Source organism: Leptodactylus fuscus, chromosome 3 (genome assembly GCF_031893055.1).
Source record: "Leptodactylus fuscus isolate aLepFus1 chromosome 3, aLepFus1.hap2, whole genome shotgun sequence".
Lineage (NCBI taxonomy): Eukaryota > Metazoa > Chordata > Amphibia > Anura > Leptodactylidae > Leptodactylus > Leptodactylus fuscus.
In genome coordinates this window covers 142,815,893-142,839,019 of record NC_134267.1, presented here as the reverse complement: position 1 = coordinate 142,839,019, position 23,127 = coordinate 142,815,893, and the positions used below count along the sequence as shown (strand labels likewise).

The window sequence follows — 23,127 nt, the reverse complement described above, 5'->3', positions numbered from 1 at the left end:
TCCAGTGTGTCTTATAGTCCGAAAAATACGGTACCTCTTGTGTCAATGTATTTCCTCATAGATTGTAAGCTCTTGCGAGCAAGGCTCTCTTCTATTGTTTGATATGTTAATTATTTTTTCACATTGTATTGTCACATACCATCTGTTCATGTACCCTCTGATTTGTAAAGTGCTGCGGATTATATAAATGCTATATAAATAAAATCATTATTATGGTAGAGTGAATGAGGCCTAACTATGATTGTATATTGTATTAAGAACTGCTGCAAGAATACAAGTGACACACAGATATATTCATTACTTTATGCTGCTCTCATATAGAGCAACATACACATGGTGACAGATTCTCTTCATCTGACAGGTAGCATTCCCTCTCCCCTCGAAAATAGGCTCTTTAGCAGCTGTAGAAACTATATATATATATATATATATATATATATATATATATATATATATATATATATATAGGTTATAAATAAATATACATATATATATATATATATACATATATATATATATATATATATATATATATATATAGGTTATAAATAAATATACATATATATATATATATATATATATATATATATATATATGTATATTTATTTATATATACACACACAGGGTGGACCATAATATTGCTCTTGGTGTGTCAAGAGTGGGAGAGGAGAATCGCGTTGGCAATTCAACACAATGGGCAACACTTTGAGCACATCCTTTAGTGGGTTACTGTCGTTGCTCCAAGTCACAAACATGTCAGTGACACCATTGTTTTTTTGTGCAATTCTCCATGTGTTTGATATGTCACGTGACCCCCTTCCCATTGAAAAAAGTAAAGTTGAATCCAAAATAATGGCTTTGCAGATGGTCACCATGGGCGTCACTCAGTCTCAAATGTTTCCCCCCTCCCATGTACTAATATGCCACAAACGGTAAGGTGATATCAGCAACCACTTCCATTTTATCTTGGTGTATCAATACTTATGGCTCACCCTGTATATATATATATATGGGAGTTTCATATCTATCAGTTATTATATGGTATATAGAAAGCTCCTCTTTGCTCTTCAAAAAGAGGTTCTGCGGCAGCTGAGCTGTATATTATAAGGAATGTAACTCCTAAAGATTATAAAGAATTTTACTAATGGCAGAATTCCTCAGCCTGTATAAATGCACTTGACCTGAGGTCTCATAATTTGTTATGGCCATGGAAACTTTCCAGTGATGGCTGTTATTCTGGGAATTTACAGTAGGGGGTATGTTATCCTATTGTAAAGTACGAATTCTCTCCTGCTGATTTATTACATTAACTTTATACTACAGTGAATATTTACTTGTGGCAAAGGCTCGACATTGTAAAGCTAAAGGCAAAGCAGTTCTAAAAGGTATTACAATAAGGAATCAAACACAGCTATCAGACAAATGTACAGATTATTAAAATATGGTAGGTGGGGATAAGCAGCAACTATGGTGCCACTTACTCCCACAGAGGTAAAATCTGTCCATTTCCACCTTTCCATGGAATAACACTACATTATTTCCATGTTACAACAGTTTGGGGTATAATCTAGTTGAATAGAAGGTTATTTCTGTTTATACTATGGAGAATTAGGGTTTTGACCCCTGGCCACCTAGTGCTGTTTCTGTCTTTGGCAGTGCTGTGTTAATATTCTTTGCTACGCTATCTCAATAAAGACAAGTTAGTTACATGGACTCATGCACATACATTGACTGTCAGTCTCACAACACATACATACTGCATTCAGTCACATTCATACACATTCTCACATACTTCATCATTCCACACAGCCATCACAGATTGCCAAAGCAGGATGCACATACACCTCTTCACCATACATCACAGTATTTTCCTGGGTTCATAAGGGTCCCTTTGGGACAGTTGAAATGTTCAGCAAAGTCCCTTGAATTTGACAGGGTCCCAATAACTCTAAATTTGGCTGGACTATGAGGGTCTGTAACTAGCCCTTCATGGCTGCTCTCGGGGGTCCGCACAGAACACCACACCTGCAAGAAAGAGTAAAGGAGCTTAGTTACTGTAAAAGACCAGTCTAAAGGTGGCCATACACATTGTTGACTGAAATGGCTGACAATCATTGAAAAAAAATACCAAGAATGACCATTCATCATGGCCAACAACAAAATTTTATCTGCTAAAAAATAACCAAAAGTTGGAAGTTTTTGAAAAAGTTTTTGACGTGATTAGCAAAATTTTGCCGATTATTTGCCGATTTGCACGGATTCCTGTCCCTTCTGATCAGGCAGTTTAGCTGTTTATTCATACAAAAGATCCTATCACCAATCCATTTACACTGCTAGATCATGGACATTTTTGTTCAAAGATGTATGGCTAGCTTTAGAGCAGAAGGATTAAGACGTTGTCAGTGCTATCCAAGCAGCTCAGGTCTGTGGATGTTACCTGTGCAAATCCTACAAAAAAGAGCTGATGGTTGGATAGTCCCACTCCAGGCAATTGCTTCTCTTCACCGTGCTTCTGTAACCAGGATTTGTATGCCTAAAAGACAAGAAAAGTAGTGAATAGAGGAGGTTTTATACACTATCTATATAAGTATGCTTATACCACCCTGGAGATTTTCATGTGTTTGTTTTTTACAAAGAGTGCCCCATGTGAACAGAATGGTGATGTGTAGCCACCATCTGTACACTTTTATCAGACTGATGGAAAATCCTTAGCATGTGCATCATCACACTATTTACACAGGGCATTTGTAAACCAATGTTGTTATGGTTTTTGGGAATGCAAAATAAGGCTATGCAATTCCTGGTTGTACGCTCAACAAAGACAGCGTTTCTTTCTGACAGTTTCATAAATCTCCTCTGAAATGTGTATTTATTAGGTTTTTCCAATTTGTTCATAAAAAATATCATCAGGTTGGCAACACTGCACATAACATAATAAAGTCACCACCATACTTTCCAGAGGAATATTGTATTATGGAATTAGGGGTTGGCATTGTTAGGCTTTATTCACACATCGGTGTTTTGGTCAGTGCTTGGTATCAGTGTTGTATCAGTGTGTGTAAACCATGATCAAAAGTCAAAAACACAGACCAGGTGCAAATTTATATTTCATTTAATGTTAGTAAGATGTTTAATGCTGTGAATGCTCTGTAAAATCTTCCCAGATAACCACCATCTTAGGATAGGTCAGTAAGACCAGGTAGGTGGCAGCCCAACACCCCTGTTGTTGGCTACTTTCTCTGCTCGAACTATGCAGTATATGAAGTTGGATGAAGAATGACAGATGTTACTCCAAGTGAAAGGGAGCAGAGGTGCAGGACTCCAGGAGCCAACTACAGTGTATGCAGCGTTCTGCTTTTGTCACTGTATTCTGTATAATTTCAGCACAGAAGACAAAAGGTCCCCACTAATCTAATATGGATAACCTTTCCTAAGTGTACGTCATCAGAAGTGGAGGTGTGCACAGTGTGCTGCGAAAATTTTCAAGCCATGTCCCCTTTAACACAAAGTCACTCCGTTTTAGAGCTCTCTTCAGTTCCCTGCAATCACCCAGAGTATTCCCTGTCCCTTAATATAAATTATGGCGTGTATGTTAAATGTGTTATCCACCTTTCTAATACTGATGATCTATCTTTAAGATTGGCCATTATTATTTCATCTAAGATGTCCAACAGCCAGAACCTTGCAAATCAGATGTTCCAAGACAGCATGGCTACCAGTAATGTTAACATGCTGCTCACCCACTGTACTGTACAAAGCGCACTACTGCAGTACCTAAACCCACCACTACACATTGTATAACGAGTGACCAGAACTACACATTACCAGTAGCACTACTGTGCTGAAACAGCTGATCTGCATGGGTACTGGCTGTTAGAGCCCCATAAATGTAATATTGATGGCCTGTCCTAGGGTTGGACAGAAAGCCTCTGGCCTACACAGCTTTTAAAGAAATCCCATCCACATGCTACTTTAAAAAGCTGTAGTGCATAATGTATTACATTACAGGCTTTAAACCCATAGGACCTCAATTACCGTTTTCTACCAGCTTTTACCTGCAAATTTCAACCTTTGCAGTGAAAAAGTTTAAAAGCTGTGGGGAATGCAGTGAAATCTGCAGGAAAAACCCACATGGTACTTTTTGCTGCAGTGATTTTCCAGTGGAAACTGGAATGTCTCTACAAACAATCAGCAGCGTTATCGCTAGGTATAACCTTTCATTATAGATGTATTTGTTCACTTTACGAAGGTATTATATGGTCACTATATGGCAATATCATATAGTAATGAGGGAATTGGCTTACTCGTTCACTATTTTTGCTCCAGACAGCAAAATAGTTACAACTGGTCATGTACTTTACATAGTAAAGATAGTTTACATTCTTGCACTTACATGGTATGCTGCCTTTAGGCCACCATTGTCAGCTATATTCTCCCCAAGTGTTTGACGTCCATTGACCTTCTCTCCGTTCACACTGTAAGCATTGTATTGACTAACCATACACTCCGTCCGATTTTTAAATGCCTCTAAGGATGAGTTCTGCCACCAAGGACGTAGGTTTCCATCCTCATCATATTCCCGGCCTGTAATAGAAATGATATTTGAGCAGCATATTTAGGTACACAATAGCCAGAGCAACCTTCTGATTCACATAAACAAGGCTTCAACAAGGTTGGATGACAATGTATCTAAAATAACATTGTCATCAGATAGACTAATTTTGCCTTGTATGGTCTGCACATTTGGAGTTTTTTCTTTAGTGTTTTAATTTGCATTGTGGTCAAAGAAAGGCATGTATAATGGAAATAACAAGATTCCTAAGGCGGGGTTCACACGATGTATTATGGCACGTAATGTGGTACGTAGACGGCGCAGGAGCTTTTGCGGGCCATATACGCTCCCATTGTTTTCAATGGAAGCCGGTACCGTATATACGGCGCTACTTTGCGGCCGAGATTTTACGGCCGCGGCCGATTTTACGGAGTTTTTACGGCCCGCAAAAACTCCCACGCCGTCTACGTACCACTTTACGTGCCATAATACATCATGTGAACCCCGCCTAAAAGCAGGAGCAGGTCATTTCTAAGCACTCAGTCTAAAATCAATTGCAATTTCCCATGAAAGTGAAATTGTTTTATAAATATGTTATCAGGCTGTAAAATATTAGGCCTTATTCACACGATAGTGCCGTTTTTCATGGAGCTAATATATGCGAAATAGAGCCAGGTAAGTTCTTTGAAGCATGTTGAATGGGCTTGTTCACACAACAGTGAATAAATGTTGCGTGATGGGAATTTTTCAAAAGCCCGTAACACAGCCATTTTAAAACCCATTCATGTAAATGGGTCTGTTTACATGGCTATAGACAAAGATATAACATAACAGGTTTTTTTGATGACCGTCAAAACAGTCCATAAAAAACTGACAAATGAATAGACCCAACGGTCATTTTTCATTGTCATGTGGACAAGCAGTTTGTACATACCCAATAGTTTGAAACTATAATAGTTCTGGCACTCCGTGTAAGTGAATCTCCAGTTATTTGTTCAGTTGCATACCACCATATTCTACATTTTTTTGTATGTACTAAAACCTGGTGAAAGGTTTAAGATTTGTGTCAATCGTTTATGTTTAGTCAGAATCAGATAGTCTTATGGCTATGGCTACTGACTGCTCGCTCCCAACATCTGTCACTGAAGAAAATGACAGATGGATTAGACTTGGACCTGTCTACGCCTAATTCTTCCCCAAGACACAAGGAATATACCATATATAGGGTCGATAAAATCCATATTTGGCTGTGAGTCTATAGTTTCTCTGTATTTTAGTTTATGACAACATATGTGACACTGGCCCATAGTAAGCAAAATATTTCATGCACGCTATATTATACATTCATACATTGGTAAAGATTGAGAGGTACACTTTAATTCCATGTAAAAAAATATAATGTCTATAATATACAGTATATCTATAATAATAATACACATATATTTTATACAACGTCTTGTTATTGTGCATGTTGATAGATATTAAGCAGTTAAGAACATATTTATTCCATTTAAGCTAAACTCTACTCAGTCACGTAAAGCTTTTCACTAACTATGTAACAAACCTTGATCATCAAATGCATGTGTCAGTTCATGTCCCATCACTACCCCAATACCCCCGAAATTTAGAGCCCTGAAGAAGAAAGCAGAGAAGAACAGTATGAGTGAGATTAGACATGCTACAGAAGAAAAGGGTATTAATAAAAAGGAAAAGATATTTAAAGAATGACTATGACAAATGTGGAATCCACAAACAATGGTTACAGGAGTGATACAAGAATATTTTTGCTATACTTACCTATGATACCTGACGGTATTGTACAACTAGGAGAACCTGTACAAATATGGCCTTGTAGAATGTACTGTATATAGTTTGGAGCAGTTTCACTAAAAATGTGCACCACTATTTCAGCGAAAAAAGTCAGAAATCGGGCATTTGCAACTTTTTAATGCCACTTGCCAGTATAATTGACGCAATTAACGTCTTTACACAGGTCAAGGATGGCTCATCATCTGGGCCTAATTTATTGTGCTATACACTGTGAGCTGGCATATAGTTGCATCAAGGACCAAGGCCCGGGGGAGAATGCACCTGATTGATGACAAGGCCTGCACTTCGTCATGAATCTACCTAACCCTCCAGCATTATAGGCACCATCAATACCAGCATATAAAACAGTGGTCTTGATGAATCGATCCCTGTGTGCTTTATTGAAGGACTCTATGTTATGCATTGTAGAATACTCATTTGTAGAACTTCATTATTCTGAAAGATTAGTTTGTGAAAGAACAATACCATATTTATATTTGTTGACAATTAAAAGTTAAAACATTTTCACAAATACACATAATTAAAATTTTTCTGGGTTTTTAAGATTTTCTCGAATCATCTTAATAGTACAATATTTTGTCTTGATCGGTTGCCATGGATACGACCATAAATGCAGGAACTCTCTATGATCTGATATATGTCAGAAACGCTGCCACGATTTTCTTATTGTGGACAGGGTATCAGGATGGGATATATTTGCAAAAATGTTAAAATGTTTAATTATCTATAAATTTAAATATGGTTATGTTGGTGGGAACACCCAGTTATAGAGAACCTGTCTGAAAACAATTTAGACATTGTGTTAATAAGGTATGAATATGTTGTAGTTTTATGTAGTCTCCTCCCATTCTGATTGACAGTTTTCCCCCTGTTAACATGCTTAGGGAGAAATCTGTCAATCAGCAGCAGTAGGAGGCCAAAATGGTGCCCCAGCAGTGCTACTTTCTGCCTTTATAATAAATGAATAACACAATTAATAATTACACTACTCTATTCTGCTGCAGGACAGCTCAGTCTTCAGTCAGATGGAACCACCTCTTCTTTTGGACCCCATAGCAGCTTCAATGGCTGCCTCTATGATATGAATGCCTTTGTTTCTTTACACATATTTGAACCGCTTGCAAGCAAACATTTGTTTAACATTTCCATATTCTGGCTTGAGATAAGTATGAAAGCTGAGCACACATACTTTGGGTGTGTGGGAGCATAGAACGGAGCCTGGAGGATCCCTGCTGGGAAGACAATTTCATTCTTGTTTGGCAAATAATAAGCGTTGACTGTCTGGGGTGTCATACTCCATCTGCAGAGAAAATTAGACATATGCAAAATTCTCCTTAGTTCTTTATGTACCTCCTAATTAAAAATATGGTTCATGAATGCCACTAATCTATTAGGCAACTGGTAGTGGATTTTATTTCCAGCACGAAGGCTATACTTGTGACTGAACCAAGGCAAGCTGTTTATAACAGCTGATTATCATATGTGGGCTTTACATTTACTAAAAGGGACAAGAGCCTGGTGTATTCAAGATTATAATTAATGAACAAATTATAATTGACAAGCACGGCATTAACACTTTCCTATTACCGGCAAATGCCAGCTGACCATCTCAGTGCTGATGGCTCCTAATTCTTGTGTACATAGGTTTACCCATGTTTCTGTGGAAGAGAACAATCATACTGTCCACTTACTGCTCTCTGTTCGGAGGTTTTCTTAGTTGCTCAGCCATAAGTTTAGCTGAAAAATTGTAGAAATTCAGCATGTTCTGAAAGAAGGAATCCTCGGACACCTCAAACTAAAATAATAAAAAGACATTTGAAAGCTTTTACTGTGATAAAAGAGAAGCAGATATAATCTATCTATCTATCTATCTATCTATCTATCTATCTATCTATCTATCTATCTATCTATCTACACTCATTGGAATGCAACACCAAGAGAAAAAAAAAAAGCCTTGGAATTGTAGAACTCAGTGGATTGAAAGACATATTAATATTATTCATGCCCTTACACACCTTGACATGCTATCAGTGAGGTTATTAATGGACTGATATGCTGAATGCTGTTAGGTACTCAGTTCATCTAGACTGACAGCTGACAAATCCCTTTGCAATTGCTGCCCAATGACGTCTCATATGTACTTGATGGGAAACAAGTTGAGAGATATTGCAGGCCACAAGAGCATGTTTAGGCTTTGGAGACTGCTCATGGTACAAGAAGACTTGTAATTATTGTGTCTTTGCAGAAATAGCTGTACCACTGGTTCTATCGCCAAGTCAATTTAATGCTAAGTTGTTAATGTACCTGAAATGAAGACTAGAGGGGTGCACTACATTATGCCACCCCACACCATAATCCTGAAAGTAGAACTAGTGGGATGTTCCCTAGTGAAGACCATTTCATGGCATTGCCCATGTGGTCTGCTATTATTGTGAACAAGACAAAAGCAGAACTCATTGCTGAAGAGAATAGACCTCTATTCCCACCTCCATTGCTGTACACCATGAAAGACTATGAGAGTGGAGCCCCCTTTGAATAGTAGGATAGTCCGACATTTGCTGTCCCACTGTCCAGGCTACCTCAACTCATTGGCATTCTATGTACGCTGATGAGTTGCAGACAGTGATGAAGCAGGGAGCAGACAGCACCCTACCTCATCACATGGCTGCTTTCTTTGCTCCCGGCGTCCTGGGAACAGGAGGCGCGATATAGTGATGTCACTTACATCGTACCTGTTGCTCGTAGAAGACTCCAGGAGCAGATAGAGGAGTGAACAGGGGAACTAGGAAAGTATTAATGTTTGTTTTTTTCTTTGATATATACAATGGGGAATACAAAATTGTGGAGGCAACTTAAGGGGGACATGATACTGTGGGGGCAACCTGGAGGGTAGGGGAACATAACAGCGTGGGGGCAACCTGAGGGTGTGGGGGATCATGATACTGTGGGAACACCCTGGGGGGTGGGGGGACATGAGTCTGTGGGGGGCAACCTAGAGGGGGACATGAATCTGTGGGTGGACATGATACTGTGGGGGCAATCTTGAGTGAAGACATGATACTGTAGGGGCAACCTGGGGGTTGTGGGGGAATGACAGTGTGCGGGAAACCTGAGGAAAAGGGATACATGATACTGTGGGGGCAACCTGGGGTGAGCACATGATACTGTGGGGGCAACTTGGGTGGTGGAGGGACATGATAGAGGGAAGGGACATGATACTATGAGGGCAACCTTAGGGGTGGGGGAGACATGAATCTGTGGGGGGCAACCTGGGGGGGATACGTAATAATGTGAGGGAAACCTGGGGTGAGGACATGAATCTGTAGGGGCCAATCTAGAGGAGGACATGAATCTGTGGTGGGCAACCTGGAGAGGGACATTATAAGGGGTATATTGTATGTGGCCACTAGGGAGCCATTATACTATGCTACTAAGGGTGTTATACTATGATGCAACATTATAATTCGAGCAGGTCAGGTATTTCTAAGTGGTGGTGATAGGGGGGTGATATGAGATCTTTGCACAGGGCCCACCAATGTGTTAAAATGGCCCTGGCTTGCTCATTATCCAGTGTTGTGCAAGCACTTTCTGAGGGTTTGTGTTGACACTTTGCCACCTTAGGTTTGGGATGTGACACTCAAATTCATTTGAAATACAGTATGGATCACTATGTGTCATTCTTCTAATTAATCTGTCTGTGCAAAGGTTCGTTATTGCAGTTCACTGTTATTTCCCAAACCACTTGGACCCACATCGTTGAACAAAACTGACATGTCTGCCTAGTTCTACCAAGTTCTCTGAGTTCAAGAATTCTGTCCCTCTCAGTTTTCAACAAGTGGGACCAACTGGTACATGAACGAATAAGTGACATTGCATCTTCACCCCACCTCAATTTACATAACTTTAACCTTGTCCTTTTTGGTGTTGCAATGTTGAGGAGCGTAAGTATCCATCTGGCTGCTTGGCTAGAACATATATATATGTACAGACGCAAATAACTGAGCTTTAATAATGTTAATTTAATATATATGTTGATATCGTCTTATATGTATATAAAGTATGTTCCTTAACTAATTGTTTCTTACCCCATCGTACACTTCATCTAATTCCTTTGTGTCCAGGATAAAGTCAGGAAATCCTATCATGTCGTATATAGCATCTGCCTAAAAAGAAAAAATAAAGACACTTTCTTTTGGTTATATGCATAAAAATCTTTACAGATGCCCTCAGCCATATTCCTTTGCCCAGGTGTTGGTTGAAGGGGTTGGTGCCAACAAGAAACATTTAGAGTAAGGACAGTGAATAGAACTTTTGCCCTGGATTAAGGAAAACCTAGCTATGGCACTCCTTTGCTTCACGTTTCGCAATAGGGACATAACTATCCAGAATAGTTAAAAAGAATACTTTATCCTACATTGCTCTAAATGTTAAGATATATTATTAGTGAGTACAAAAGATAATTAAGATTAGAGAGTCTACCAACACCATAATCTCAACTAAATACAATCCTGCCACCAAGCAAACTGACAGCATCAGTTCAGGGCACCTGGGTAGTGGCCACGTTTGCCAGAGTGGTTTATGTTACACGGTGGAACTGGATGGTTTACACAGGTGAATAGGAGTGCTCCAAAAGATGTGGTCATGCCCAGGGTGCACCAAACAGTTCTTTTGCATAGTGAGCTGAAACAATTGTTTCTAGCTTGTACTTCTGTACAAAAATGTTATGTTTGCTTTGCCACTAACAGCCGCTCTATTTCAACAGTTATGTATTTTATAAATGCACTTTACTTTATACATCTTATCACTGTATGGATGTAGCCTAGTTTTGGATTGGTGATTTCCTTAATTGTTATCGGTATTAAAGGGGTATTCCCATGTACATAATTATTTTTAAATTTGTAGATAATTAAAAGTTAAACTTTTTTGCAAATATAAGTAATTCAACATTTTGCAGAGTTTTAAAGATTTTCTCTAAATATCTTGTGGTCACAGTCTGTTGTCTTGATCGGTTGTCAGTGGATATGACCATGAATGCAGGACCATTCTAAGGTCAGAAAATCAGCTAAGATTTCCTTATTGTGGCCGGGATATCTTTTGATACATATAGTGTCCCTGCTTGATCACCCAGACCCAGCTACAATTAGAAAATCATGGCTGGGTTCCTGACAAGACCCAGACCATAGAAAGTTTCTGCATTAGTGGTCGTAACTATTGGCAACCGATCAAGACAACAGACTGTCACCACTAAGATATTTAGAGAAAATCTTTAAAACTCTGTAGAATTTTTAATTACTTATATTTGCAAAAATGTTTAACTTTTAATTATCTACAAATATAAATATGATTATGTACATGGGAATACCCCTTTAAGTGTTGGCCAATAATGTAGCCTTGTAAATAGTTTAACCAATGTACAGAGCTGACATCTTTGTAAATTCTGTAAAATTCCTAAGTGTTACAATAACAATTTGTTATTAAATGGATATTTTTTTTAAGTAAAACACCTTCTCCTTTGCTGCTCTTCTTGTCTTTTCATCCATCCATGTTAAGCCTCCCAGCGTGTACTCAAAAGCTGACCGAATCTCAGAAATCATCTGTTCTGCCTGAAAAATTGTGAAATTCAAAAATATCTTATTCGCATAATTTTTATGATGTGCCAGTTATAATGACATTGGTCTTTCTGGTTGATCTTACTTACAATTGTTTTACTGTTCTTATCAAATGTAGATTTAACAAACAGAGATCCCAGGGCAAAACCAAGTGTATCATCTGTATTAGATAGACATGTCTGCCAGCGAGGTGTACAGGACTGCAAACAAAAAACAATGAGTGTCTAGAGGTAAAAAGGGTTAGAATATATTGCACACAGTGATGCATAGTATGCATGGTATAAAGCATAGATATATAAAAAACACAGATGTTCAGGTAACAAATAAAGAGCAACCAATAATATAAGGATAATGTTTACTAACTGGAACCACTATAAGTGCCATTTAACATCTGCGTTCGGGTTTCCGTTTTAGGAGTCTGCTTGGGAACCCCCCGAACGGAAACCCACATGCATTAAAAAGCGGTTACCTAAGGAAACCACACAGACCCAAAAGACTATAATGACTATAATGAGGTCTGTGTGGTTTCCGCTCGACTTCTGCACGAAACATGAGGAGAGAAAAGTGCTGCTTGCACTATGGAGTCCGCGAGTTTCCCAGGTAACCACTTTTTAATGCGTATAGGTTTACAGATGTGAATGGGGCCTAAAAATGAATTTTCTTAGGTTATAACAATAAAGATATGACACCTTTAGGGTACGTTCACATGGATCAATTTGCTGCGGATTCAGTCTTTGAATCCGCGGCAGATTCCACTCAATTTCTGCCTCCCATTAAAACCAATGGGAGGCAGAAATAAAAACAGGACGCTGAAATATTAAGCATCCTGCTTGATCTAGCTGTGTACATAGTGGCTGATTGAGCCGCAGATTCAGTGGCTCGAGACTAACCTGCTGATATGGCCCATTCATCTGGGCCTGATCAGCACCGGCATCCTGATGCGGGTTGATCACGGCCGAAAAACGGTGGCAGAAAATGAAGAGGAATTCCTCTTCATTTTCTGCCATGGGAATTTACCCTAAAAGAAGAAAAAAACCTTGCGTGAAATATTTCATTCTTTATTAGCCTACGAGGGTAGTCTGAAAAGTTTCTGACCTCCACATGTAGATGGCAACACTCCTCAACCAAAGCTGGGGAACGTGTTCACGCAGCTGAATTTAAACGTGGCTGTACCAGCTTGGTTGATAATGAATGTTTGGGACGGCCAAAAACTGCAACCACGAACGAAACCATTGCTCAAGTTCACCAAATGGTGCTAGAGAGCCTCTGCTATCTCTCTAGCCTTCATTCGATGGTTCTCTAACACCATTTGGTGAACTTGACGCTGGGTTCACACCTGCGTTCAGGGTCTCCGTTCTATGGTTTCCGTCTTCTGCATGGCAGAAGACGGAAACCATAGACCGGGTCCGGCCGTGCGCGGCGGTGAGCGTTTTAGGCTCTCCGCCGCGAAACCGGATTTTTTTTATCCGGACACAGAGTAGTGCATGTCCGACTCTGTGTCCGGATTATAAAACCCGGTTTCGCGGCGGAGAGCGCAAAACGCTCACTGCCGCGCACGGCCGGACAGCTTTCTCACCCATTCAAATGAATGGGTGAGAAAGTCTCCTGCAGGCTTCCGTCTCCTGCGTCTTTTTTATGCAGGAAACGGAAACCTGCAATAAGGACCCTACAACGCAGATGTGAACGAGCCCTGAGCAATATTTTCGTTCATGGCTACAGTTTTTGGCCGTCCCGAACGTTCATCGTCAACCAAGCTGGTATGGCCACGTTTAAATTCAGCTGCCCAAAATTTGACGTTGGTACATGATGGTGCAGAGTCCCCGTACACAGCGTCCAACTCGTCTTTAATTTGCAAAGGCGTATTGCCTTTCAAAAACAAATATCTAATGACAGCTCGATATTTGATTTTATCCATTTTCACAAAATTACTCGCATCAACTCTCTATAACGACTGTCAAAGAAAAACTGCTGGTGCAAAATGGCTGAAATTTTTGTGAGTACATTCCAACGCATGTGCGAACACATTCCCCAATTTTGGTTGACGAGTGTTGCCATCTACATGTGGAGGTCAGAAACTTTTCAAACTACCCTCGTATTATTTATACAGTAGCTTCAGTGCTTGGTCACAGCCACAATACCTACCAGGTTCTCTGTAGTGCCCATATAAAGTCTTACTGCCCTGTACTGTTGCAGTTCAGCTTGATATTTTATTGGTGTGATATCAAGTCACCATTCACATTAATGTCCACACCTTCACATTTTTGCCAAAACTAGGAGTGGGTTCAAAACACAGAACAGGTACAAATTATTATACCTGATCTCTGTATAGAGAAAGTGTGCTGGTGAACTTTTCTCTATATTTTTTCTATATACAACACAACAAAATATTACAGAATGTAGAAAAGCACCTTTTTTGCCCCATAAAGTGACTCAAGTAGTTTGTCCTGGGCTTTCTCAAAACGAGAATCTAGACTGGGCGACATCTTCTGGACAAGGTTCCAAATCAAGTAATTGTTCAGTACACTGTAAGAGAAAGAGAATCGGTCTCACTGGCAACTATAAAGGTAGATTTATGAAAAGAAAGAGAAATGAAGATTAAATAATGAATTACTGATAGTATGTTCACATGGCTGAATTTGGAGCTGAATTTGAGGAAGATACCACCCCCAAATCAGCTCCAGATTTTATCTGAAAGCTGTCTCCCATTCATTTCAATGGAAGGCAGATGCTGATTTTTTTTTTTCAGGTTATCCACTGAATCTATCGCCAAATAACTCTCATTGAAACTCTACCTGACTGATGCAAAAATAGCAAATTACACCACGGATTCCACAGCAGAATTTGGTCAAGGAGGAAAATTCAGCTTTAAATTCTTGACGCTCAATTTTTCAGACTGTACAAATTCCGCTGTGTGAACCTATCCCAATAGATAAAGAAATAGTGTTCATTTTGCAGTGCATAGTACAGCACAAGGTAACAGTAAGATTAATATTTGTTCAGCCATCAGCTGTTCCATCAACCTTACCGAAGGCAATGAACTTCAAACAAAATGGGAATGCTGAAATCTAGCATGGTAACATTAATGTAATGTCTCAAAATTGGGTATAAATTGCTACATATACAAGGGCATAAGCTAAATTAGCAACAAAATAAAATATAACTTTTAATAGAATTTGTTAAAAACAGCAATCTACTAGAAACAGCCCTTTATGACAGAGGTAATTACCACTGAATACACCGTGTTTCTCCGAAAATAGGTCAAATAAGGCATGGGGGAGGTTTCTATTTAATTGCCTAATATAAGGCACCCCCTGAAAATAAGGCATCACCCAAAAACCATTGCAGCACAACACTGTGTGCGATGTTCTGTGTACACAGGAAAGCCGGCTGCTGCCTCTGCTGTGATACCGTAGGATGTATCCACTGTCCCTTCTGCTGTAGGATATGCTGTGAGATGGCTGCTGTGCATATGCTGCGGCAGGGGTCTCAAACTCGCGGCCCGCGGGCCGCATGCGGCCCCCCGAACAATTTTGTGCGGCCCGCACAAGCCTAGGGACGCCAGATCCGAGTTGAATATATTGCGAGATGAGTATATCCACTATCCGCTACATTCCGGCTAGTGGACATATAGGTGCGATGTGATGACGTCACATCATCACATCGCGCCTACAGGTCTATTAGTGAAACTGCAGAGCGCGGCGGGGGAGCGTTGGATGGTGAGTATAAGTGTTTTTTTGTGTGTTAAAGAGGACCTTTCACCATTTTGCCCACAGGCAGTTCTATATACTGCCGGAAAGCTGACAGTGAACTCAGTTCAGAGCACTGTCGGCTTTCCCGATGTGGGCCCAGTGTGAAGAGCTTACGGTCCGGTACCGTAGCTCTTCTATGGTCAGAAGGGCGTTTCTGACACTCGCGCTGTACTGTGGAGCGGGGAGGAACTCCCCCCTCCCTCCCTGTATGGACGAGTACTGCGAGCAGAGGGAGGGGGCGTTCCTCCCGACTCTCTATACAGCGCGATTGGCTGTGCTGTGAAGAAGGACGTCTCTGACTGAGTGTCAGAAACACCCTTCTGACCATAGAAGAGCTACGGTACCGGACCGTAAGCTCTTCACACTGGGCCCACATCGGGAAAGCCGACAGTGCACTGAACTCAGCGCACTGTCAGCTTTTCGGCAGTATATAGAACTGCCTGTGGGCAAAATAGTGAAAGGTCCTCTTTAAACATTGAGGTGGAATGAAGGGGCTCCATGACACTGGAGGCAGACGAAGGGAGGGGGGAGAACGGCATGACACTGGGGCAGAAATGGAGGGACATGAATCTGGGGGAAGAGATGGAGGGACATGAATCTGGGGGCAGAGATGGAGGGGACATGAATCTGGGGGCAGAGATGGAGGGACATGAATCTGGGGGCAGATGAAGGGTGTATATGTAACTGGGGGAAAGATGGAGGGGGGACATATAGTTTACGGCTGACTGTAGGAGGATTATACAGTGTGGGGGCACATGAAAAAGGAATGGGCGGAGTCAACATAAAAGTGGGTGGAGCTAAATTTGCCGCGGTGCGGCCCGCCGACTGGCTGGGATCTTGCTCTGCGGCCCACATGCTGAGTTGAGTTTGAGACCCCTGTGCTGCGGGGATTTGGCTCTCGCAGCTCATCCCACAGCAGCCAGTATCACAGCAGAGGCAGCAGCCGGCTTTCCTGTGCACATGGAACACAGTGCACAGCATTCAGCTGGCTGCAATGCCCACAAAGTGAGGCTCTCCGGCAACTGCCGGCATCCTCGCTAAGCCCTGCCTACCACTTCCACCGCCGCAATCACTAGCGCTGCTATGAAGTTGGGGAAGGTAAGTAGCCTACCTCCCCCCCCCCCTCCCCTAACCTCCTGCATTTCTTATGGAGCGGGTTGTCCCCCGCTCCATAAGACATCCCCCCGAAAATAAGACATGTCCTATATTTAGGCTGAGAATTTAATATAAGACACTGTCTTATTTTCGGGGAAACAAGGTAGGTTTGTCAGCGGCAAAGGGTAAGTGAGCAGATAAGTGTTACCACAACCAGGGAGTAAATAGTTTGGGTATATTCACACCCATATACTTGTATAGTGTACTAACCCCCAGGGAGTGGAAACAATGAGGTGTCAGACAAAGCCCCGTCCGGGATAGTGTCGGGCAAAAAATAGGCTGTCTTTGACTATAAAATTAATAATGGATCACCTCTCTAGAAAAATCCTGGGTCTCCCCCAAAATACAAAGTCACGGAAAAAAAAAAAAAGGGCAAATAAAAGGGATTACAACACCGGTGGAAGAGGTGTTCCCAGAGCCCAGACCGGCAGTCAGTAGTTTAAAGATAAAAACAAAGAACAGCACCGAGCTGCATATGGTGAAGTACCGTATGTATAAATGAACAGGTAAGTGAAAAAAGCTTCTCACCTTTAGGAGGTTGTATGTACAACCATTGTATATAGCTTTGAACCACTTCAAAATGGGGGGGGTTCCGCCACGAGTCAAGAAACAGCATGTGACACATGCATCCAGCTAAGACGAAAGCAAACTTTTACACTTGAAAAAGGGCACCCAGCCCGAAACGCGTAGTGTGTGCTTTTAATGAAAATAAAGTTTATCCATTTGGCAATCAGTCGAGCACGGTGATCCTCTGTAATTCCCGGTCCCTCGTGACGGCAGTCAGTAGTGGGACCCTCAATGGTGTATGACTCTTAACGCGGCGTTTCTCTATTCATCAGGAGAGCAAGGTAAGTATGATGAGAGTTTGCAAGCCTAGATGCCCTAGCTTGCGGTTAAAACCGCAGTTCCTGGCGCCTTGATGGTGGATGCCAGTACTGTGAAGGTGATGGACACTTACCCTTTGCCGCTGACAAACCTATATTCAGTGGTAATTACCTGTGTCATAAAGGGCTGTTTCTAGAAGATTGCTGTTTTTAACAAATTCGATTAAAAGTTTTATTTTATTTTGTTGCTAATTTAGCTTATGCCATTAATGTAATGTGTATTAAAAAATAGGATTCCCTTAGGAAATAAAGAGGTTTTAGGCTAAGGCCCCAATGTGCGTAAATGCTGCTTTTTGGTTGACGAATTTGCTCTTTTTTTGTTATCCAAAGCCTGGAGTAGATTTAACAGAAAGAGGGAAGTATACGTGCTTCATTTATAGTTCCTATTCCTTTTCAAGCCACTCTTGACTTTGACTCAAAAACTGCAGCAAAATCTGCAACAAAATAAAAGCAGCTTTTTCATAATGTGGGACCTCAGCTTAAGGCTCCATTCACGTGACACTGAAAACTGGCCTTGTGACATCCGTTTGTTTATTGGACACCACACAGCAGTATTAATTTCACTGTCAGTGAATGGGGGCTTTTCTCTTGAGCGTTATTTTGACAATTGTCACAGACTATCAAGATATATAGTAAGTCAGGTTTATGTTTGGATGTTTTCACGGATCCCTCCATGCATGAAATGTATGGAGATCCATGAAGACGGGTGCCCATCTGTTGCAAGACAGCTGTGATAAATGGATATTTTTCACGTCCGTTTTGCATCTCGGTCATATCCACCAACCGCCTTAAATATGCCATTACCTTCGAATTGGGGCTGGTTTGACTTTGGGGACCCGCACCAAACCAAAGAATGAAGGTGCCACAGTGCTGCTTTTGCACAGTGTACACTTTAAAGTTTTCCAAGCACATAGCCATTGGAAACTGAAGCACTGACCAATCAGAAAGTAATGGCATAATGTAGCAACATGACATCTCTTTATAAGATGGAAAACCCTTTGTTATTACTTGAATTAACTGTTTATTTTTATTATTTTTACTGGTATATCCCTGGTTTCTCCACCATTGCTAGTTTAATGGTTCCCGATGGTCATATCTTACTTGTACTGCAGCGATGATATCATGTACATCCACTGATCATGTCAACCAATTACTGGCCTCCGTGGAGTTCTGCTGACATCACCACTTTTTGCCTGCATTAGCCATGTGACTTTATGACATGTAATCATGGGATTACGGGAGTGGAGCCATTGCAATGACAGGGATTTACCAGGTAGTTATTTTTTTATTATAAGCCTTTTAGTTTTTTTTGTTTTTTTTTAATCCATGACAACCTCTTCATAATTTAGAATACTGGACGTTTATGGAAATTTAATTTTGAATCATAACTGGTTTTATATTACATAGCACATAGTAACAGTCTCTTACACTGGGTCGGTGTTGTTTACTAGCTCTGACACTTGCTGTAGATATTCCTTGCCATAAACCACCACAGGTTCTGTGTCATTAATCTCCAAAGGTGAGAGAGCAAAGGACAAATAATCCATCCAGTCAAATGCAGGTGAAAGATACTGTAAAAATATTAGACAGTCAATAGGCCATCAATAATGTGAACAGGGAAATCCCTCTTATTGACATTCAGAACACAAGCTTTCAAGAACTCACCTGCAGATCGGCCACTGTCATACGATTATAGATCTTTTCTTCATCTCGACGCTCATCTTGTGGAACTGTGAGATTGGCTAACAAGGTTTCAAGCTCCAGAATCTGGGTCATCTGTATTTCAACTGAGCCAGGATAGCCCCCAAGCAGCATCCCGACATCTACCATGTACTGCTGGTATGCAGCAAGGACCTGGGAACAGAGAAATCATTCATCTGCTGTACTACTGAAAAAGTGACTAGTTTGTCTATTAGTGGGTGCAAAATGATAAAATACTAGACATACTGAAAATATATGCCGGATCACAAATCATAATTCATTGCAGTTATATCAATGGAGAATAAGCTTGGCTTGAAGACATGAAAAGCATAATTGACATGTGACTGACCTTCCCATTAGCTGTCCTGTTTAGATAATAATCTCTTGATGGAAGAAAGAGCCCAGATTGATCTACCTGGAGAAGAAAGAGGTGTCTAAGGTAAAACAATGTTGTGTACTAATATTTACCAGTAAATATTTGACTGCTATATGTAACATCTTAATATTATTAAGTTTTGCATTGCATATTGAATCACTGCCACTCTTTCCATCCATCTCAATTTCAAGTCCGGTTCTCTACTATTACATTCCCTATCCAACCTTTTCAGCCTTAACTTGCATGGTTACTAACTTCTTCAACAACTTAGCCACATTTCATAGTTTATGTGATTCTGGAACATCATGTAATGTACTTTAATTATACATTATGCTGCTTTTTGCCTGAAAAAAAAGCTCCTGCCACTATTTGTCTTCCTTCTGTTACCAGGGAAGTACGTCCCTAGATACATTAGATGAGCAAGACGTAAAGACAGTGAGGTGAAGTGGAGGAGTTCTCTCTTCACACAGTGAATACAGATAAGAGGGGCTGTAGTGGGTATCTTTGTAGTTTAGTGATCCTGGATCTCTTGTATTATGCTCATTTGGGTTTTTCTCAGCTGTTTATTTGTTCTTGTACATTTACTCCTGGCAAAATTGAATGTAAACAAACCAAATTAGTTAAAATGGAGAGGGGAGGGGGCAAATTGCTACTTACTGTACATGCTCACAGCCTCAAAGTAAAATGCAAAATGTGCTTCAGCCAAAATGGGGACATTAGCTCCAAATACTAATGGGACACCATGTATGAAGTCTTATACAGTCATAGAACAGACTAGCCAGCAAGACCCTGCACATATTTAAAATTTGATGAAAACTCAGTTACCCTCTAGGTTAAAGCCCCGCATACTGAACCTTAGCCAAAAAGCACTGTGGAAAAGACTGCAGCAGAAACGCATTGCTTTTTTTTCTGCAGCGCGTTTCGCAGAAAGTCCACACAGTCTTCCTCTGCAAACTTTCTGTTCCTATTATACCTAAACGGAAAACACTAGCGTTTACATAGGTATAATCAACATGCCACGATTTACAAAAAACGAAATGTTTTTTGAAATCGCAGCAGTTCCGCTGTGGATATATTTCTGCAATATGTGAATGCTATTAGCCAGAATCTCAGAATACCACGGCATTTTCGCTGAGTCCCAGCCTTAATGATATAAACTTTGCCACCTTTCCAACCTCATACTTTAAACTTCTACTCCAACATTTCTCTTATCCTCAAAGCCCATTTTCTCTCCCTGCCATCTGCAGTTTTCTGGAGATTACCTTAGTAATTATATAATCCTGACAATGATACTGTTCTACACTAATCATAGACTATCTTATGGCGTCTCCTAGAAATAATCTGCTCTATCTTTTGCTCCTCTATACATTTATAACCTCATCCCCTTCTGGAGGGCTCGTATATTATCTATGTTTAAAGGTGTGTTTCAGCATATAACTTGAGATAACATTATAATCAATGAAGATCTGACCTCAGGGATCCCTCCGAACCTGGGAATGAAAGGACCGAGGTTTCTTCAGCTTCTTCCCTACACAGTGGCATCCTAATACATTTGGCGTGCAGGGAAATGCATGTGAAGTTGACTCCTCAGTAATTGATACTTTTTGAATGGCTAACAAAAAATTATGACAGATTGCAAGCTTTCGGGACTGCTAAGGCCCCTTCAACAGGCTGGTACATCATGGAAATGCATGTGAATGTTACAGTTTACTGCACACTGGGTGGATGGAGCACTGTTGTTTAGTGAAAATTTCTGCTGTGGAGTTTTCGTTCTAAAGAACAGTGGGGATACCAGCAGTTAAATCCCCCTAACCTGGAAATTATAGCATGTCCTTTAATATGCCATAATTTGTAATTGCAGGAAAGCCTTTAATGAGAAGAAATTAATCATTTAAACACATTCTTTATTATATGTTTATGTTATTTGAAATCTGCAAGTTTGTACCGCATTTACTGTGCTTGTTTACTTGTATTGTCATATGCTTCTGATTTGACATGATTACATTTAATCATTTTTTATTACTTTAGTAATTTAGTAATTAATTGTGCAGCATCTAAAGGGTTACACGGTCGCCCATTCCAGGCTTTTGCTTATGGTGTGGGTTTACTTCCAGAGCTCATGTTATTCCTGCATCATACCTGTAGAGCAGTTTGTGTTAATAACCTCCCACACATATCTTATATATACAGCACAGGCTGAAAAGGTGGTAAATGATGAATTGATCAAACTGAAAATCTTCAGCATTATATAATAGCATATATATGAATAGAGATTTTGAGGCCATGCTGCAGGATTTACATTATGCTGCTACTATAGCTGATGCGTCATAATGCATGTACAATTTTGTGGTGGATTTGTGGTGAAATCCACAGCAAAAAAGTTTACCACCCTGACCAGCTATTTATGAAATGCTGACCTTTTCCGCTCTTTCCATATTGTGTTTACCTGGATTATGTTGCTGTTCGAGCTCTTTGAGTCTGCGCTTACAAAGACACTGAAGAATGGGGTCGCTCTGTAGGTCCCTGAGACAGTCTTAAGCACAGCCATAAAATTATCACCCCGCCAGTTTCCTGAGACATTCCATCCGCCCACCTTAATGTACAAAAGACATTAACAAACCCTGGACATTACAAATAAAGAACAATTGGTGTAAAAGAGGCAAACTAAGTGGCAAATAAAAAAGATTCAGTGTTACCATTTCAGCTTCATAACAGCAGTAAAAAAACAAACATATTTTATCAATATATAATATTCCTCATGCAGATATTGTAGGGGATGCTCACACTACCATTATACATGTCCTTCAGATGACATGAATGGACATTAACAGCAATACAGTGACAGATACAGATATGGTCCCATGTATCTGGCGGCATTTCCCATTCACTGCAAAGTAAAAACAATGATAGAAGCTTTCTTCAGCCATGTTTGTTTACTTTGTAGGGTCCATAATGGCACAATTCCTTTAAAGGGTTGTGCTGTTGTGGACACTTTTTCCCTATCTACAGGAAAAGGATAAGTGTCCGATCACTGGGGGTGCAACTGCTGGGTCCCTCAGTGATTTAGAGGATGGGGCGGACTGAAATTCCCCATAAAGCCTCCTTGTGAATGGATTGCGAGTGCCAGAGATTACGGTCCCAGCAGTCCCAGATTAGTGAATGGAGTGCGTCACGTAAGAGCACTGGTGCTCCATTCACAAGGAGGGGCTTTAGGGGGACTTTCAGTCCCATTCTCCTGATTACTGGGGATCTGGAAATCAGTCCCCCGGTG

The 23,127-nt window shown here is 40.5% G+C and overlaps 1 protein-coding gene and 1 pseudogene across 1 annotated transcript in view; both read right to left on the bottom strand.

Annotated features, from left to right (window-relative positions):
• Positions 1-1,520, bottom strand: part of LOC142196901 (uncharacterized) — a 50,773-nt pseudogene extending 49,253 nt beyond the window's left edge.
• Positions 1,018-23,127, bottom strand: part of ECE2 (endothelin converting enzyme 2) — a 61,139-nt gene continuing 39,029 nt past the window's right edge. The window contains exons 6-19 of the mRNA XM_075268453.1: positions 22,303-22,449; positions 19,830-19,895; positions 19,445-19,633; positions 19,208-19,350; positions 14,400-14,514; positions 12,081-12,191; positions 11,887-11,985; positions 10,468-10,545; positions 8,074-8,177; positions 7,572-7,682; positions 6,117-6,184; positions 4,394-4,584; positions 2,438-2,533; positions 1,018-2,025 (exon numbers count right to left, since the gene is read on the bottom strand). Of these exons, the coding sequence (XP_075124554.1) occupies positions 1,849-2,025; positions 2,438-2,533; positions 4,394-4,584; positions 6,117-6,184; positions 7,572-7,682; positions 8,074-8,177; positions 10,468-10,545; positions 11,887-11,985; positions 12,081-12,191; positions 14,400-14,514; positions 19,208-19,350; positions 19,445-19,633; positions 19,830-19,895; positions 22,303-22,449 (1,695 nt within the window). The 3' untranslated portion in view covers positions 1,018-1,848. The remainder of the gene's footprint in view (positions 2,026-2,437; positions 2,534-4,393; positions 4,585-6,116; positions 6,185-7,571; positions 7,683-8,073; positions 8,178-10,467; positions 10,546-11,886; positions 11,986-12,080; positions 12,192-14,399; positions 14,515-19,207; positions 19,351-19,444; positions 19,634-19,829; positions 19,896-22,302; positions 22,450-23,127) is intronic.